At 42.2% G+C, this 20,304-nt stretch overlaps 1 protein-coding gene across 1 annotated transcript in view; it reads left to right on the top strand.

Moving 5' to 3' along the window:
• Positions 2,918–20,304, top strand: part of DDAH1 (dimethylarginine dimethylaminohydrolase 1) — a 154,297-nt gene continuing 136,910 nt past the window's right edge. The window contains exon 1 of the mRNA XM_005678156.3: positions 2,918–3,346. Within this exon, the coding sequence (XP_005678213.2) occupies positions 3,044–3,346 (303 nt within the window). The 5' untranslated portion in view covers positions 2,918–3,043. The remainder of the gene's footprint in view (positions 3,347–20,304) is intronic.

Genomic DNA, 20,304 nt, shown 5'->3' with positions numbered 1-20,304 from the left:
AATGAGGAATGAAGCAAGTTGGAATGAAGCAGATAACACTTACTAGGGGGTATCTGCAAAATCAGAGTTAAAAAAAAAAAAAAGAGGCGCAATTTCAGTATGGAACATGTGGCTAATGTCAATTTATAGGAAAAATCTTTTAGGTTTTAATTGGCTGCTGGGTTGACATGGGCCCGGAATGGATACATGGGACGTTGTTTATAATTAGGCTCAGGGTACTTGGTGGCAAAGTATTCAGGCTTTAACAAGGCATGGGCATGAATTAAGCTTGCTAGGTGGGGACAAATGGAGGTACATGCAACCTCAATGTTAAGTAAAGAGGGGAACAAAGTCCCATATTTTAGCCTGGGCAACCTCAGCACATGAGGTAACTTTCACCGGTAGCACTGGTGGGAATCCCCTGCTGAGGACACCATCAAGTAATTTCTGGACACTAATTTGATGCCAACAGCATGGGTCTCCTGAGAGTTTTGCCTCAGAAGTAGAACCCAGTAGGTCTCAAAGGTTTGTTATGTTACTTTTGGTCCCACTTCCCAGCATCAGGGTCGGAGCTGTCCTTCACTTAAAACCAGTCACTTTTAGAGCTGAGAAACGCCATGTCATCTGGGTAAATTCAAGTCATCCTTGAGAGAGAGAGGAGAGAAGGCAGATCACATCTCCTCTGTGCTTAGCTGAGACAACTGCTCCAGGACCCTCAGCCAGAACTCTCCTTGAACCTACACTGCTTGTCTGCATGCTTGGTGCTAAGTGGTGTCCGACTCTGCAACCTCATGGACTGTGGCCCGCCAGGTCCTCTGTCCATGGGATTTCCCAGGCAAGAATACTGGAGTGGGTTGCTGTTTCTTCCTCCAGGGGCTTAGGCAGTGTTAATAGAAGCCTAGCACCTGGAATAAGGGTCCTACTTAGTCTGTGAGAGTCAGGCCACACAGGAAGAATTGTTTCTATTCTAGATAGTATGATTTAAAAGGGATACTGGCAAACTCGTATGAACCAAAAGGAAGATGACCAGAATATTGAAGAGATTTAGAAACCAATCACTAGTTCTTTTTTGGTGGGTTAGCCTCAAGGCCCAAAGTGGGTTAGGACAGCGAGCGGAAGGGGGTGTCAGTTAGCAAGGAGAGCAGAACTGTCCAGATGTGTGAATGCTGCCTTGTGAAAGAACACTAGCATGTTAGCTAATGGCAGAAGGCAGAACTGGGACCAGGGGTATATAAGCCCCAAATGAAAATGTTTTACTTGTGATAACTCCGAAAGTAGAATATACTTTGTAAGTGAGTTTAGAATGTTCAAGTAAAGAACTGGTGACTGTCATAGATGTTTTAGCTGGAATTCCAGGACATTGGGTAGGGAGTTAAATGAAAGTGCTTCTAAGATCCCATTCAAATCTAATGTTCTATGATCTAATTAATCTTTAAATGAGAAATGTGCTACAGAATTTGAGGAAGGAAGATTATTAACTGAGATGATTTTGGAGTTACAAGCTGAAGTGGATCTTCCCCTCAAAAAGAGCAGAACCCACGGATTATTTTTTCTGTAATGTGTGAGATGGGAAAATAGAAGCCTAGTACAATTATGAAGGAAAAGGAACTCCCGAGGGGCATGAGAAAAGAAACATTTAATAAATATGAGAATTTCACAGAGTCTGAAGAGGCCTGAGGGGAAGGCAAGGGAGGAATTTGGAAACCTTCTTTCCCAAAGACAAAAGATTTGTGATGCTCCATATCTGAAACCGCTCAAGGTGAGCACTCACCTATGGCTGATGAAAACATACTTGGTCTTTTCCTCCCTATTCTGGAGGCAAAAACTCCAGAATCACACATAATCACAGTGTTCATAGCACTTTCCCCATGACTCTGTAACAAATCCACCTGTAATGCAGGAGACTCAGGAGACACTGGTTCGATCTCTGGGTTGGGAAGATCGCCTGGAGGAGATCATGGCAACCCACTCCAGTATTCTTGCCTGGAGAATCCCATGGACAGAGGAGTTTGGTGGGTTACAGTTCTTGGGGTCCAAAGAGTTGGACAGGACTGATGGAACTGAGCAGGCACGCACCAACTCTGTTCATAAGAACCGATTGTCCTTGAAACACTGTGAGTTTCTGTATGTCTAGTTCTCTCTGTGTTTCTTGTCCTTACAGACAGGAAGAAATAAGATCCTTTTCACAATCTCGAGTCTGGCGAGGGGTGAGGGGTCATTTGCAGAGAAAGTCAAGGTAACATGGCATGCACGCCTGCTCAGTAGTGTCTAACTCTTTGGGACCCCATGGACTGCAGTCTACCAGGCTCCTCTGTCCATGGGATTATCAGGACAAGAATACTGGAGTGTGTAGAATACTTCAGTGGGTTGCCATTATCCAGGGGATCTTCCAGACCTAGAGACTGAACCCGTGTCTGCTGCATTGGCAGGTGGATTCTTTACCACCGAGCCATCTGACAAGCCCCAGGGTAACATGGACTTGGGTACAAAGACAGATCCTCATCCTGGGAACTGGAGGGGGAGGCTGGGGTTGGGGGGTACCACATGCTGGGGAACCTAGGAACAGCAGAGTAGGGAGAGAGGTCAAAGAATCTGTCCAGAAAGGAATCATCCCATTCTTGGCTTCCCGACCACCAAGCAACCCCTTCCGGTCGCTCTGCGCAGACCACCACCGCTCTTCAAATATGAGGGGTGCACATGCGGCGAAATACAGGTAACCATCAGGTTCAGGTACCGCGCCTTTTGGCTGAGGTTCGCCCACCCAGCCACCCACCAGCGCACACCTCTCGAACTCCCCGCTTCCTCGGCCGCCGCCTTCACTCCGACTTCGTGCGACGGGCCGCCTGCAAACCCGAGAGCGCCGAGTGGGCGCGCGGGCTGCGCGCGGGCAGGAGCCCGGAGCTCTGGGCATGCTCAGTCGCGCGGGCAGGGCTCCGGGCGCGAGCAGGGCTCCCGCTGCACCGCATTCGCCGGCTGCCAAGGGGAGCCGCCGGGCGCTCGCAGACTCGGCGAGCGCTGCCCGCACGAGACCGTACCGCCGCGCCCCCCGCCGCCACCCCGAGCCATGGCTTCTCTCGGCCACCCAGCCACCTTTGGCCGGGCCACCCATGTCGTGGTACGGGCGCTGCCCGAGTCCCTCGCCCAACAGGCGCTGAGGCGCACCAAGGGCGACGAGGTGGATTTCGCCCGCGCAGAGCGGCAGCACCAGCTCTACGTGGGCGTGCTGGGCAGTAAGCTGGGGCTGCAGGTGGTGCAGCTGCCCGCCGACGAGAGCCTCCCAGACTGCGTGTTCGTGGAGGACGTGGCCGTGGTGTGCGAGGAGACGGCCCTCATCACCCGCCCCGGGGCGCCGAGCCGGAGGAAGGAGGTAACTGCCCGCCCGGAGAAGCGAGGGGTGCGGCCCGGGATGCTCGCCCGGCCCTCACCTACCGAGCGCGACCGACTTGCCGGGGAAATCGCGCGACTGGCCCCCGGGCTAGTTCAGAACTTCCCATTTAGGGGAGAGGGTGTGTGTGCGAAAGAGAGAAGTTCATTGTTCACGCCTCCCAGCTGCCGGCGCAGCTTGAATGCCTTGGAGAGGACCCGACTGAGTGTGGTCATGCAGACTCGGGCAGGTGGGTGGGGTGGGGAATCCATCTCATAGCATTTTTATTTGTAAAGATTGAAAAGCAGTAAGGACAGTGCAACTCTGCCCGTTTCCCAGGGAGCTGGGGGCAGGGAGAGGTGCCCTTCCAGGCGGGCGGGTGGAGGCTGGGCGAAGGGCTCTGAGGGCGGGTTGGTGACCTGAACCCACAAGTCCTGCCAGGAGCTGGGATCAGGGCTGTCCAGACGAAGGAACGGGGTGTCGGTTCCCATAGATCTACGGCGTCCCAAGTTACTTTTCAGTGGTGGAGAGAGTCCCACAGAAAGGGACTAACAAGTGAATGAATGTATGACTGGCTTGCTGAGCTGGGTGTCTGGGTTGGGAAAGCTGTATTCACTGTAGGGTGTTGGGTATGTGTATGTGTGTGTATGTTTAATTGGAAATGGTTTCACAAATTCCATAATTTTTATTCTCTCTACTTTAAAACTCATAGTAATTAGAGCTTTTGGGGTTCTCAAAGGATGGTGACTACTTTAAAATATTGCAGTTTGTGAAAATGGCAGTGATTGCTTTAAACACAAGGTAGGTTAGTGGGGAGAGACAAATAGAGTGAGCTTGGATTTTAAAATGCCATCTGGCCTGGGATTCTTCTTATTGCCTGTTAAGAGCCAGGGCTCAAGACTCTCGGTTGCTATTGGCATCAAGTGGCATTGCAAGAAGCTGCTGGTTTCTTTCCTATATGGAGGGTTAGGGATTTTTTCCCCCCTATTTTGTCTTTATTAGATTCACATTGGAAATGTCTCACAGAGCTCATAGTTTAAAATGTGCTTTTTCTCCACCTGCTTCACTACACGAGTGGATGATAGAACTTTGCTTGATCTGCGAGAAAAAGCATATTTGGTTTATTACTCACTGAGATTATCAGCTTTTTTTTTTCCTTCCCCACCCTGCCTTAGCAGAAAACCAAGAGTAATAGGTCACATTCTCTCAGCTCTTTTATCTCCTTTGCCATGCCTCTCCATCTTTGAGTCTGTGAGATGACCTGCTCCATTTTAAACTGATAAGCACGTAACCACATTTGAACACTTTCTGATGTGTCCTAGGCCATATGGCAAAACTGTGGTTTGTTTAAAAGAGTAAGGTAGATTTTAAAAACTCTTTCAAAATAGTACTCATTTGTTGAGGCTGGTCCAATTTCCTGTTAAGAGACTGTGAATATATTTAATCATCTATCCCATTTTATTCCTATAATAAAACCTTTCAAATTTTTGCCTTCCTGATGCTAAAGTGGGCAGTGATCTGTCTCCCCATCAGATTTTGAGGCATACATTTAAAAAAAGACCTCACTCTTATATCAGGCTGATGGCCTACTGCTAGAGGCCACGTAGTGTAATAGATAAGAACATCAGACTAAATGTAATCCTGTGACCTTGGGGACTATCTCTTGCCTCAGTTTTCTCACCTGTAAAGTGGACATAATCATACCTATTTCATAGAATTGTGGTAATAAATTTATTAATCCATCTGAAATATAGAGGGCAAGACATTTCATGAAGTGTTTTTATTCACTTCCCAGTGGGTCAGGAAGATTGGCTCCTTGAGCAGTAAGAAGTCTGCTGAACACTGATGCAGTTATAGCGACATTTCCCCATCCCAGGGTGAAGGGGAGTTGTCTTCATGCCTTAGGTTCCATCCTAATCTTCTCTGTAGCATTGCCTCCCAGGTTGAGTTTTCTGCTGGTGTGTCGTCCCTCCCCACATCACCTTTGCCATTGCCTCTGATCAGATCCCCAGGGTAACAGACCTTCCAACCAGAAAAAGGAATTCAGGCAGTCATGTTGGACGGGGTGCTTCGGAGATTTCTTTGAAATCTCTCATAGTTTGCTGCCTACGTTGAAGTTAATAAATGCTTGCTGAGTGGATGAACAAATGAATTAATAAAATACTAGTTAGCTTCCCAGGTGGCTCACTGTTAAAGAATCCACCTCCCAAGCAAGAGACATGGTCAGGAAGATCCCCTTGAGAAGGAACATGCAACCCACTCCAGTAATATCATGCCTGGAAAACTCCATGGACAGAGGAACCTACAGGAGGCTACAGTCCATGGTGTCACAAAAGAGTTGGACATGACTTAGCAACTAAACAGCTAACAGCTCAACAATTAGCTAATATCAGTAATCTGATAATAATTACTTTAAGGCCCTCTTGAATTATTATATATAAATATTTCATGTAACACTAATGTCCCTAACGGAAATTACACAACAGCCAATGCATTATTTTAAAATTATTAACACTGATCTCCTTGTTTCCTGTCTCTTACTACTCATTTCATTTTCCGCACCATAGCCAAGTTGGTCTTTCTAAGACTCAAATCTGATCCTGTTCCTCTTCTGATTAAAATTCTAGAAGGGCCTCCATTGAGCTTGATAAACCCATTGAGCTGGGCTCTGCTTGCCTTTTCAGCTTTAGCTGCATCTCTGACCCCACCCCACGTGCCTCTCAACCCTGGCTCAAGCCAGGTTCTTTTTCTGATTCACCATACTATTGCTTTTACAGGCATACATTCCTCCTTCACCCAGGACACTCTTCCTCCTTCCTCTCCTGCATTTTATCTGGCTATTCCTACTCATGCGTCAGTTCTCAGCTTACTGTTACCATTAATATTATTAGCTAATTGTTACTGGGTGCTTGCCATTTGCCAGACATTGTGTTCGATTTATGACATGCATTTCATTGAATGTTTACATCAACTCTTTGAGCGCATTGTTATCATTATTTGTGTTTAAAAGTTGATGACACTGAGTCTGGGTGAGATTAAATAAATTGCCCAAGGCAAACCAGTTCAGTACTCTTGCCTTGAGAACCCCATAAACAGTATGAAAAGACAAAAAGATAGAACACTGAAAGATTAACTCCCCAGGTCGGTAGGTGCACAATATGTTACTGGAGATCAGTGGAGAAATAACTCCAGAAAGAATGAAAGGATTGAGCCAAAGCCAAAACAACACCCAGTTGCGGATGGGACTGGTGATAGAAGCAAGATACGATGCTGTAAAGAGCAATATTGCATAGGAACTTGGAATGTTATGTCCATGAATCAAGGCAAATTGGAAGTGATCAAACAGGAGATGGCAAGAGTAAACATCGACATTCTAGGAGTCAGCGAACTAAAAAGGACTGGGATGGGTGAATTTAACTCAGTTGACCATTATATCTATTACTGTGGGCAGGAGGCTTAGAAGAAACGGAGTAGCCATCATAGACAACAAAAGAGTCCGAAATGCAGTACTTGGATGCAATCGCAAAAACGACAGAATGATCTCTGTTCGTTTTGAAGGCAAACCATTCAATATCATGGTAATCCAAGTCTATGCCGCAACCAATAACGCTGAAGAAGCTGAAGTTGAACGGTTCTATCTATGAAGACCTACAAGACCTTATAGAACTAACAAACATCCAAAAAAATGTCCTTATCATTATAGGGGACTGGAATGCAAAAGTAGGAAGTCAAGAAGCAGCTGGAGTAACAGGCAAATTTGGCCTTGGAGTACAGAATGAAGCAGAGCAAAGGCTAACAGAGTTCTGCCAAGAGAACGCACTGGTCATAGCAAACACCCTCTTCCAACAACACAAGAGAAAACTCTACACATGGACATCACCAGATGGTTGACACCAAAATCAGATTGATTATGTTCTTTGCAGCCAAAGATGGAGAAGCTCTATGTAGTCAGCAAAAACAAGACCGGGAGCTGACTGTGGCTCAGATCATGAACTCCTTATTACCAAATTCAGACTTAAATTGAAGAAAGTAGGGAAAACCACTAGACCATTTCAGGTATGACCTAAATCAAATCCCTTATGATTATACAGTGGAAGTGAGAAATAGATTTAAGGGACTAGATCTGATAGATAGAGTGCCTGATGAACTATGGACGGAGGTTAGTGACATTGTACAGGAGACAGGGATCAAGACCATCCCCACGGAAAAGAAATGCAAAAAAAAAGGAAAATGGCTGTCTGAGGAGGCCTTACAAATAGTTGAGAAAAGAAGAGAAGCGAAAACCAAGGAGAAAAGGAAAGCTATATCCATTTGAATGCAGAGTTCCAAAGAATAGCAAGGAGAGACAAGAAAGCCTTCCTCAGCAATCAATGCAAAGAAATAGAGGAAAACAATAGAATGGGAAAGACTAGAGATCTCTTCAAGAAATTAGAGACACCAAGGGAACATTTCATGCAAAGATGGGCTCAATAAAGGACAGAAATGGTATGGACCTAACAGAAGTAGACGATATTAAGAAGAGGTGGCAAGAATACACAGAAGAACTGTACAAAAAAGATCTTCATGACCCAGATATTCACGATGATGTATTCATTCACCTAGAGCCAGACATCCTGGAATGTGAAGTCAAGTGGGCCTTAGAAAGTGTCACTACAAACAAAGCTTGTGGAGGTGACGGAATTCCAGCTAAGTTATTTCAAATCCTGAAAGATGATGTTGTGAAAGTGCTACACTCAATATGCCAGCAAATTTGGACAACTCAGTAGTGGCCACAGGACTGGAAAAGTTCAGTTTTCATTCCAATCCCAAAGAAAGGTAATGCCAAAGAATGCTCAAACTACCACACAACTGCACTCATCTCACACGCTAGTAAAGTGATAGTTAAAATTCTCCAAGCCAGGCTTCACCAATACATGAACCGTGAACTTCCAGATGTTCAAGCTGGTTTTAGAAAAGACATAGGAACCAGAGATCAAATTGCGAATATCTGCTGGATCATCAAAAAAGCAAGAGAGTTCCAGAAACACATCTATTTCTGCTTTATTGACTATGCCAAAGCCTTTGACTGTGTGGATCACAATAAACTGTGGAAAATTCTGAAAGAGATGGGAATACCAGGCCACTTGACCTGCCTCTTGAGAAATCTGTATGCAGGTGAAGAAGCAATAGTTAGAACTGGACATGGAACAACAGACTGATTGCAAATTGGAAAGGAGTACATCAAGGCTGTATATTGTCACCCTGCTTATTAACTTATATGCAGAGTGAATTATGAGAAATGCTGGGCTGGAAGAAGCACAAGTTGGAATCAAGATTGCCAGGAGAAATACCAATAACCTCAGATATGCAGATGACACCACCCTTATAGCAGAAAATGAAGAACTAAAGAGCCTTTTGATGAAAGTGTAAGAGGAGAGTGAAAAAGTTGGCTTAAAGCTCAACATTCAGAAAACTAAGATCATGGCATCTGATCCTATCACTTCATGGCAAATAGGTGACGAAAGAGTGGAAACAGTGGCTGACTTTATTTTTCTGGGCTCCAAGATTGCTGCAGATGGTGATTGCAGCCATGAAATTAAAAGACACTCACTCCTTGGAAGGAAAGTTATGACCAACCTAGACAGCGTATTAAAAAGCAGAGACATTACTTTGCCAACAAAGGTCCCTCTAGTCAAGGCTATGGTTTTTCCATTGGTCATGTATGAATGTGGAGTTGGACTATAAAGAAAGCTGAGTGCAGAAGAATTGATGCTTTTGAACTGTGGTGTTGGAGAAGACTCTTGAGTGTCCCTTGGACTGCAAGGAAATCCAACCAGTCCATCCTAAAGGTGATCAGTCCTGGGTGTTCATCGGAAGGACTGATGTTGAAGCTGAAACTCCAATACTTTGGCCACCTGATGTGAAAATCTGACTCATTGGAAAGACCCTGATGCTGGGCAAGATTGAGGGCAGGAGGAGAAGGGGACAACAGAGGATGAGATGGCTGAATGGCATCACCGACTCAATGGACATGGATTTGGGTGGACTACGGGAGTTGGTGATGGACAGGGAGGCCTGGCGTGCTGCGGTTTATGGGGTTGTGAAGAGTCAGACATGACTGAGCAACTGAACTGAACTGATAGACTTATTGTTGTGACCCCATGGACTGCAGCACACCAGGCTTCCCTGTCCTTCACCATCTCCTGGGTTTGCTCAAACTCATGTCCATTGAGTCAGTGATGCCATCCAACCATCTCATCCTCTGTCACCCTCTTCTCCTCCTGCCTTCAATCTTTCTTAGCATCAGGATCTTATCCAATGAGTTGGCTCTTTGCATCAGGTGGCCAAAGTATTGGAGCTTCAAGCTTTAGCATCAGTCCTTTCAATGAATATTCAGAATTGATTGCCTTTAGAATTGACTGGTTTGATCTCCTTGCAGTCCAAGGGACTCTCAAGAGTCTTCTCCAACACCACAGTTGAAAAGCATCAATTCTTCGGCACTCAGCTTTCTTCACAGTCCAACTCTTAACATCCATACATGACCACTGGAAAAACCATAGCTTTGACTATATGGATCTTTGTTGGCAAAGTAATGTCTCTACTTTTTAAAATGCTGTCTAGGTTTGTCATAGCTTTTCTTCCAAGGTGCAAGCATCTTTTAATTCCATGACTACAGTCACCATCTGCAGTTATTTTGGAACCCAAGGAGAACCATTGAAACCAGGATTTGAACTCAGATTTGCCAGACTCCAAAGCTCTAGTTCCAAGTGTTGTGATGTTAGATCTCACTTTCTCAAGCATGGGGTTGGTTCTTCTTTTATGAACACCTCTGTATGCCCTGTTATATTTATCATAACATATGATAATTGTCTGTGTATCTTTCTGTAGCTCCCCCACTGTTATGAAAGCTGTGAAGGCAAGAATCATATCTGCATTGTTCAACATTTTATCCCCTGGACCTTGTACATAGTAGTCATATGTCAAATATTTTGTTGAAAAAAAATGTGTCTATGATTTTAAGTCAACCTTTGTTCTCCCTCATTATGGCATATTTGGTGTTTTTTAAGCATTTCCAATCAGTAGAGTTTCATTGCAACTCCAGGTGATTTGTAAATGTTTTTCTCTTCCTCTCTCTTTTAATGCCTTTGTCTCTTGTTGTTGTTTTGTTTTTATTAAAATGCTGAGAAATTTCTTCTTAATCAAAACATCATGTTATATTTAATGACTTTTCTTCCTTGGAGGAAAGGACTGAGAACCAAACTCAAGAAAATAACCTTTCTGTGCACACTCAGTATTTGCCCTAAAGGGGCCTCCAAAGATTAGTAAAACACAGACCACGTCTGCAGCAAGTGTAAGTTGCAGTGAAGAAAACTGTATATAGAAAAAATCAGCAAATAGTATTACTTGTCTTATAACTCCATGTCTTCGGGAATATGAATGCCTTCATATGCTGAATACTTTGAAGACCAATAAATTAGTCTTGAAAAGCCAGTCATATTTTAAATGAATCCAGATTACATTTTAGAGGGGGAAAAGGTCAATTGTAAATATCAATAGTTGAGTAAACAAATATCTAAAAGCTGAAGTAAGGCAAGTGACAGGGTGTGATGACTAGATTTTTAAAAAAATAAAAATGTCTATTATACTTGCCTGTAGTACCAAATTCAAAAGGTACGAAAGGAAACATAGTAAAGGGAAGTCTTTCTGCCTCACCTGACCCTTGTACCTTACTACGCACTTCTCTTCCTGAGGCAAACACTAGTGCGTTTTCCGTAATTTTTTTTTCCAGAAGGTTTTTAGTACTTAATAAATGATTAACTGACAAAATTTATCCAAGCAAAATTGTGAAATATATCCTGTGCCCTTTCACCCCTCTCTCAGAGCCATTTTATATTTTCCCACGTACTAAGTATTAATATATAAAGTATCCTGTGAGAAAAGCCACACAAACTCATTCTCACAAAGTGATAGTGGCTTTAGTTATCCCTACCTAGAGCCTTTGCATTGTTGGGGACCTCTTTAGGAAAAAGGCAATGCTTCAGTTCAGTCGCTCAGTCGTCTCCGACTGTTTGCAATCCCATGAATCGCAGCACGCCAGGCCTCCCTGTCCATCACCAACTCCAGGAGTTTACTCAAACTCACGTCCATCGAGTTGGTGATGCCATCTAGCAATCTTATTCTCTGTCATCCCCTTCTCCTCCTGCCCCCAACCCCTCCGCAAATCAGAGTCTTTTCCAATGAGTCAACTGTTCACATGAGGTGACCAAAGTATTGGAGTTTCAGCTTTAGCATCAGTCCTTCCAATGAACACCCAGGACTGATCTCCTTTAGAATGGACTGGTTGGATCTCCTTGCAGTCCAAGAGACTCTCAAGTGTCTTCTTCAACACCACAGTTCAAAAGCATCAGTTCTTCGGCTCTCAGCTTTCTTTACCATCCAACTCTCACATCCATACATGGCCACTGGAAAAACCATAGCCTTGACTAGACAGACCTTTGTTGGCAAAGTAATGTCTCTGCTTTTGAATATGCTGTCTAGGTTGGTCATAACTTTCCTTCCAAGGAGTAAGCATCTTTTAATTTAATGGCTGCAATCACCATCTGCAGTGAACTGGAGCCTCCCAAAATAAAGTCTGACACTGTTTCCACTGTTTCCCCATCTATTTGGCACAAGGTAATAAATCTCCAATGGAGAAATAGACATGAAGGCCAGGGGTCGGGGGTGGGGGTGGGGGTGTGGCGGACAGAAAGGTGTAAATGGAAAAGGTAAGCAATACATATTTGCATAGTAATTTCTGTTGTATTAGGGCAGTTAGCTATTTGCATCTACATATTTTGGTCCTGGGAGAAGGCAATGGCAACCCAATCCAGTACTCTTGCCTGAAAAATCCCATGGACAGAGGAGCCTGGTAGGCCGCAGTTCGCAGAGTCGCTGGGAGTCGGACACGACTGAGTGACTTCACTTTCACTTTTCACTTTGATGCATTGGAGAAGGAAATGGCAACCCACTCCAGTATTCTTGCCTGGAGAATCCCAGGGACGAGGGAGCCTGGTGGGCTGCCGTCTATGGGGTCCCACAGAGTTGGACACGACTGAAGCGACTTAGCAGCAGCAGCATTTTGGTCCCGGCTTCTTATTTCGTTAGGAAAAAGCATAATTATATTATTTCCAAAGGCAAGGTGAGCATTAAGATCATGTCTAATAACCAACCAAGTTGTGTGTGTGTGAATAACAAAAGGATAATGTTATTTTTGTTGTTTAGTTACTAAGTCATGTCCGACACTTTGTAACCCCATAGTCTGTAGCTCACCAGGCTCCTCTGTGGGATTTCCCAGGGCAGAGTACTGGAGTGGGTTGCTATTTCCTTCTCCAGGGGTTCTCCCCAACCCAAGGATTGAACCTGTGTCTTCTGCAATGGCAGGCAGATTCTTTACCACTGAGCCAATCGGGAAGCCTCAGCATTATTTTTAATATTAGCTCTATTTAAAAGATAAGGGGACTGAGTCTTGGGTAACCAAGGTTAAGTAACTGATCCAAAGTCACACACAGCTAATTAGTGGCAGAATTGAACTTCTTATGAGAGTATGATCATTTTTGCTTGAAGGGCTTGTTGCCAGTTGTTGAGTTTAACGGATCATTAAATCAATATAAAACTGCTACCTGAGTTTCATTTTATACACTAACAATGTACAGTATAACTTGGACATTAACTAAGTGAATCATTTTACCTCCCTTCCTCCTAAAAAACTAATTTTTTTTCATTTTAGTTAAAAAAATAATTCATTTACATGAAACCCCCAAATTGCCTAGGCACAGTTCATGAATAATTGTGCCTTATTTACCAGCAGGCTCGTTGATTGCTTTTTAAAATACACACATTTCCTCAAACTTCTGTTTAACTTCAGGTGAGAAAACTGCCCTAAGCCATAATTAGAAATTTCCCAGACTCTTACTAAGCTGGAAAGTGAATGAGCTAGAGGTGCCTCACATGGCAGCAGATTAATGGTTCTTGATAAATTGTCACCTCAAACTGGTTAGAACAACTGCTCTCTTTCAGGGTGTTTCTTTTCAGACTCTTGGCAATAAGCTTTTGGAAATTGAACTGTTTCTTGGAAACTTGGATGCATCTAATAATGTAATCTACTCCCATGCAGTTGATCTTAAAAGCCTTGAAAAGAAAGAACATAATGATGAGTAGGGAGTGACTTCTATTAGATACTGTTAGCTGAAAATGAGCTTTCTGCAGAGATCCTTAGAATCATAAAATTAGGAAGGCAGGGATGGGTCCCTTATAATTCAGATATGCTGTGAAATTGCTTTTGCATCTTTTTGAATTCTTACTGAGCTCAGATTTCTTCAAAATTAGGTATCTAGTCCATTAACGTAATCCACAACACAGAAAAATCTACTGAAGACTTTTGAACAGATTTACCTTCTACTATCTTTGCATCAAAAATAAATGATTCATGAAACTCAATCTAAATTTGGAGATGTGTGTTTAGAAAATGAGTGATGGTTATTATTTACTTGACAGCATTTGCTGTTAAAATCTGTAACCACTTCAGAAAGCCCAGCTTCCTGACTGGAGATCTGGACACGTGGTAGAGTTCATTCTCCTAATCAAGAGGTACCATAATTGAAGGTCAAATAACTGAAATCTTAATGAGAAAAGGTTTCATTTATACCTTATATGGACTGCAGTGCATTGTTCAACCCATTTAATAGATGAATGTTTATTTACTGTAGCGAAATCCCTGATGTTCCATCAGAATGTTCCCCTGACCTTTGAAGTTGGCTTTCACTGCTTTCCATAAACTGATATTAGGCATTAAATCTGTCAGAGTCCTCAGGCACATTTCATAAACAGGCACTTCTCATCCAAATGGACAGAGAGTAATCTCAAACAACAAATCCCATTTAAAAATGTGTGCATGTAACACCATCCTAGTTTACTTTGTCATCATCAAACAGTGTAATAATGTACATTGTCTTCCTAAAACTGAGCACTGATGGAGGAGTAGAATCACATAGAAAGAATAGATCACTGGACTTTAGATTCATCGTGTTTATATGACCAGAGAAATGAGCACAGCAGCCTATGAAGACAGAAGTACGAATTAGTACAGGGTGGGTTTAATTTTGCCCAACAAATCAACGGGGACAAACCTGAATTAGTTTAACATAGCAAGTTAAACAGAATACAACTTTTAGCCTGCTTTCATAGCTAGATGGGCTTATGGTATAAGTTGTCATTCTGATAGAGATGAGTAATTACATCAGTATTTTGCTTGACTTGAATATGTGTAAGTAAATCTTTGACTTCATTAAAAATGTGTTAGCCTTGAGTTCTCTGTCCTTATTTTGTTTAAAAAATATTGAAGTTTTCCATGGAAAACTTTCAGAAGTTTTCTTCAAAAACAGACTCACAGACTTAAAGAACAAACTTATGTTTACCAGGAAGAGTCAGGGGAAGGGATAGTTAGGGAGTTTGAGATAAACACAGACACACTGCTGTATTTAAAATGGATAAAATGCTTCTAAATGACACAGAGAGCTCTGTTCAATGTTATCTGGCAGCCTGGATGGAAGGGAAGATTGGGGGAGAATGGATACTATATGTATGAGTCACTCCGTTGAGCATCTGAAGCTATCTCAACATTGTTAAGTGGCTATATTCCAATATTAAAAAAAAGTTTTAAAAAATTGAAATTTTATTATTTATTTATAGCAGTAATGATGAGTGCCATGATTGTGTTAAAAATGACCGTGATTTTGAAGCTGAGGGCATAATAGTTGGATCACTTGTGTATGTTTGTACATTCAACAACTGTCTACTACACACCAGACTCAGTGTTTGGTGCTGTGGAGATGTAGGTGAATTAGATACCATTGTTGCCTACAAGGACCTCACAGTCCAGCTAGGGAGGCAGACCAGTGGCAGACACTTGGACACGAGAGTTTCATGGCAGAGCTCCGTCTGGTGCTAAGGAACGTCCAGGAGGTGGGTCTGCCCATACCAGAGCTTTTCAGACGTGGTTATTGAGTTAGCAGCAACCAGAGGAAGGCAGAGAGAGGCAGTCTTCAGAGGCAGAGAGCACTATGGGATAGGATGAGGGTGATGGCACCGTGAAAATTAGTTTCACTAATGTTGAAAAGGATGCAGGATTGAGAAAAGCCCCTCAGATCTAAAATTTTGATTCCCAGTTCTAAGTTCACCAGGAGAACTACTCCTTAATCATGTTTCCTGTTTGGGGCCCAGAGAGATTTGGCTGTCTGACATACTGCATTTCTAAGTTGTACTCACATCTTTTTTTCTGCCTTGTTCTCCATCAGGGTCTGGCATTCCTTCTGGGATTCCTGAATAGCACAGCTTGGGAACTATATAGTCTTACTCTGGAATGGACTAAAGTCCACTCCAAATCTGAGATTCATTTCTTGAGGTTGCTAGAATGTCATTTGGCTAAGTTGTTCTTTTCCCCCTTTGGCCCAAAATTTGCACATTAGGATGTGTAAAGCAAATCTGGCATCTGCCACATATAGGTATATAATATTACCCATGTGAATGGCAGGTAAGAGAGAACTCTTTCCTCTTTGCTGTTGAAATGTGTTTTTATTCACAAATCTTTCCATCTTGGCAGTAGACACCACTGAATCTCACACTAATATAAATCAAGTGTACCCAAAACTGAGCATGCATTTATAATCATAGGTTGAATTTTGTAAAAGCTACAAACAGCAGAGTCAGAATACAACACTGTCCTAGGTGTTGGGGCATGCTGGTTTTGATTTTTGTAGTGATTATAAGACCTAATATTCTTTCCAGCTTGGAGATGCTACAAGGTGTATTAGGGTGGAAAGTAGAGGGTGGAGAAGGGATGGGGGATGGGGAGATTATAATAATTTATATTTGTGAGAAGGGATTGGGATTTGATGAATAAACATACTGGATTTCTTTCAACTGAAAATGTTAAACTTGTTCTACTTAATTAACCAATCATTTAAACTCATGCCTTGCTAATGATAACCCATTAAGAGATGAAGTTGAATTTTCTAACTCTATGTCAAAATCTCTGCTTATTCAACCTTTTATATAGCACATTTCAGAAAACTTCAAATAAAAGCCGCTGAAAGATCATAAGATTCCTAGAAATCATTCCACATGATTTCCCTCATTGCACATCACTGTCATCTGTGTCTACCAACTGATGTTTCTGTGGTGAATGTGAATCAGTGGCCCAAAAAAATGGAATCTCTTACAACTAAAAGTCTTGATTTGCCCATAGCACTTCTTGCTTATAAACCCCCCATGCATATGTACTAATTTCCATTTGGTGATGAAATTTGAGTTTCATTTTCCAGATTTTACCTTTTATCTTCAAAAAAATACAGTTATGTTTCTAAGTAAATATCAAAAAAGCAAGATACTCATTTATCTTGCCCTTTTATAATAAGCTGTGTAAAAATTAAGACTGTTGACAAGTAAGATATTGACATAATTTTTTTTAACTTAGAAATATGCTTGTGATAAATTTAGACATTTTTAGCCTGAAATGATTCCAAAAAATTGAAGTTAGTTAAATAATCTTGGTGCAGTTACAAGGTAAAAATAGAAGAAAAATACATCTATTTTAATTTAATTTTTTAATCAAAAGGGAACTTCCATTTTACAGGGAAAGAGAATAATTAAAGCTTGGCTTCACTCATATTTGTCATATAGATGTATTTTCCAATTCAAGAGTTTTATGTGGAGAAGTTTAAATCTAGTTCTTTATTTTGAGGCACTCGAACCATTTTTGCTCTTGCTTCCATATTCTCCTGTGTGCCATCTTAGTCCTTTATCAAGGGTCCTGGCTTTCTGACCCCCCTTTCTCTAAAACATGCACTGTTGGGAGAGGGAATGACCACAATTAGAAAGGCACCGAATTCTTCACTTTTCTCTGTTACTCTGTTACTAAGCATCTCTAAAGCTGGAGGCTTCCTTTAGTCTCCAAGCTTCCCCAAGCTTCTCCAAATATATAAGCAGTTTAACTCTGAACAGAGCACAGCTTCAAGACAAGGCTCTTAGTACAGTGTGTGTGTGTGTATGTGTCTTCAAATTGCTGCTATCCATCTACTATCATGGGGTCATGAAATCAATTTAGTGGGTCATGTCCCAGCTGGTTTATTTTTCTTAGAATCAGTAGAAAATGGCAGAGTACCTGGCAACCTAGGGTTAATATTTTTTCATGGAACCTTTCACTTTATACATTCGTATTCATGTGTATATTAATTAGGAACATAAAATATGTTTCTTACTCTGAGTCATGCTAAGAAAAAAGTATAAAAACCCACTATATCGCCTTTCAACCAGATTGTACCACTCAGCCTTTTATAGAAATTCTAGAGGGTCATGTCTTTTGGTCTCTGGGTTCTGGGAATCATGGCCAGAATCCCAAATGCTTCTCTATACATATCAAAGCACACTGATTTCCACTTGTTTGGGTTGAATCCTTACCAGAGTGGTGTCCTGGCTGTTTGTATTCCTGTCCATCCAACATCAACAACAGAAATCATAGTCGGGGAACATAAGGAGGAAGAAGACTGTTTACTTGACTCTGCTGGGAGCTGATTCTACCTCCCCTTCTTTGATGACATTCTAAACCAGGGATAGTTACAATGACTAAGATGAGAAAGAATAGTTTCCATCTGAACTTGCATCTTTTTCACTTTTTGGAGAGTTGATTAGCAAGCAGCATCACTAGCCCCTCACATTAGGAGAGGTTGTGCTCCTGCGTCTTCCCACCTGCAGCACCCAGGTGGAAGCTGAGATCTTCATGGACCCCAGGAGACCTCAGGGTCCAGGGTCAGGATTTGGCTGTGGGTACTCTTGGAAAGAAAACTGAAGCTCAGAACAACGTTTTGTTGTTGTTGTTCAAAGAGCCCCAGAATGTGCTAAAACAGTCATAATGTTAGTTCAAGTCATTCTCAGACCACTGCCGAAAGGCCTACAGGGACCTTGAAAATCACTGCTTTCATCGTTTTTTCCCACTTCTGCCATACTAAATGGGTAGAAATCCAGCTTTTATGAAAGAATGCCCAAGGGAAATTTAGTTTTCTTTCCCAAGTAATTCATTTCAGCAGTATTTGTTATTGATGGTGTCCACTAAATAGGAGACGCTTTGACCAATGTATAGGTTGTGGTTCATTCTGAGAAAGTGCATTTGACTGGTAAGTAATGAGTTAGTCTGTAACTACAGGGAAAAATGCGTCAGGTTTTTTTTTTTTTTTTCCCGTGGTAACCCCCTTTTCACAGCTGAGCAGCCTAGTGCTCAGAGTGAAGTGTGCTCCCTCACACATGTTCTTTTGTCCCCTCCACCCCCCAAAAAAGGAGTGCTTTGAATATTTTGCTAAGAGACATTAATGATAGAGGCAAACAGTTTGTGGCTGTGACTGGAGAAATTGTGTGTTTGTAGGGAAAGGGCTTAGAAATGTGCCTCTTGGAACTATAATTACATGAAGAAAAATGGATAGTGTGATTGTCATGTGCATGGCTGCATTTTTCTTTGTGAGCACTCAACTGGATAACTGAAGCCTCTGAGTGGTTTGAAAGAAACTGAGGATTAATATTGCTGCTAAGTTGGACCCCAGAGAGAAGCTTCTTGGTGAGGGGGAGAAATGATAGGGATTTAAGTTACAACATTTTCTGGAAAGTAAAGGCAGAAAAATATACAAGATACAGCCTACTGGCCTCAGCTGGCTAAGGGCTCAATTATGATTCGATACACGTTCCCTGAATGAAACACGTTCTCTCGCCTGCCCTAAAGTCAGCCTAATGACTGGAAATTCCAAAAATGTAACAGCTACTGTCCCTTGGCCTGTTTAAAACACACACACACACAAACACACAGCCCCACACTCAATCTGAATCAAGTTTGGATAAATTAACACATTCTGAGTCAGGTTTGGATAAAATCAGGTTTCTAACAATGCCTTCTCTGTAAATAATACTTTGTAGTAATGTGGGGCATCAAAAATGATTAGAGGAAAGGACTTCTATGGTGGACCAATGGTTAAGAATCCACCTGCCAATGCAGGGGACATGGGTTTGATCCCTGGGATCCGGGAGGATCCCACATGCCAAGAGGCAACTAAACCGGTGGATCACATCTACTGAGCCCATGCTCCTGAGCCCATGCTCTGCAACAAGAAAAGCATCTCAGTGAGAAGCCCACACACTGCTCGCCACAACTAGAGAGACCCCGGTTCACCACTGCTAGAGAAAGCCCATGCACAGCAGCGAAGACCCAGTGCAGCCAAAAATAAATAAGTAAACATATAAATAGATAATACTTTATTTTTTTCTAGAAAAAAGACCATTCAATTCCCTTTAGAAAAAAATGATTAGAGGGAATCTTGAGTCACTTTATTTTGGTGGACCACTAGCCAGGAGAAATATTTTTTTAATTCTACTTTTTCACTGGGCTTTTCCAAGTCTATGATCACCTTCTTTCCTCTCAGTTTTACTGTTTTCTGGAACTGTCAACAGAAAAGAAAGAGCTTGTGCAGTTCCTACCCTTCTCTAGTTGGGGAGTTTCTGTAACACCATGGATTTGTCCTCATTTCGTGGACCTTGATAGTGATGTCAAATTACAAGTCTCAACTCGTAAGGGGATCATAAAGTCAACTTAGTGTGTCATTACCGTTTTTGTTTGTTTTTTTGCAATAAACTAGAATTAATATTTCTGATAGAAATATCAGAGTGTGCGCATAACACAGGCAGGTATTGTTTCATGTAACTTTCATCTTCTTTTCTCACACATGCACATATACATGTTCCTTTGTGTGTTGTGGATCCCAGTGTAAAGTGGATCATTGTCATTGAAATCTACTTATCTAGGACACCAACATGAAAAAAATACTATCATTCTAGTTTTTGTTGACATTCTTCACTGTTTGCAGCAACTATAGAGTTTTGGCCTGTGTCAAAGGCACTTGACTCATTGA

The sequence above is a fragment of the Capra hircus genome, chromosome 3 (assembly GCF_001704415.2).
Source record: "Capra hircus breed San Clemente chromosome 3, ASM170441v1, whole genome shotgun sequence".
In the NCBI taxonomy this organism is placed as follows: domain Eukaryota; kingdom Metazoa; phylum Chordata; class Mammalia; order Artiodactyla; family Bovidae; genus Capra; species Capra hircus.
This window is presented reverse-complemented; position numbering and strand designations above follow the sequence as displayed.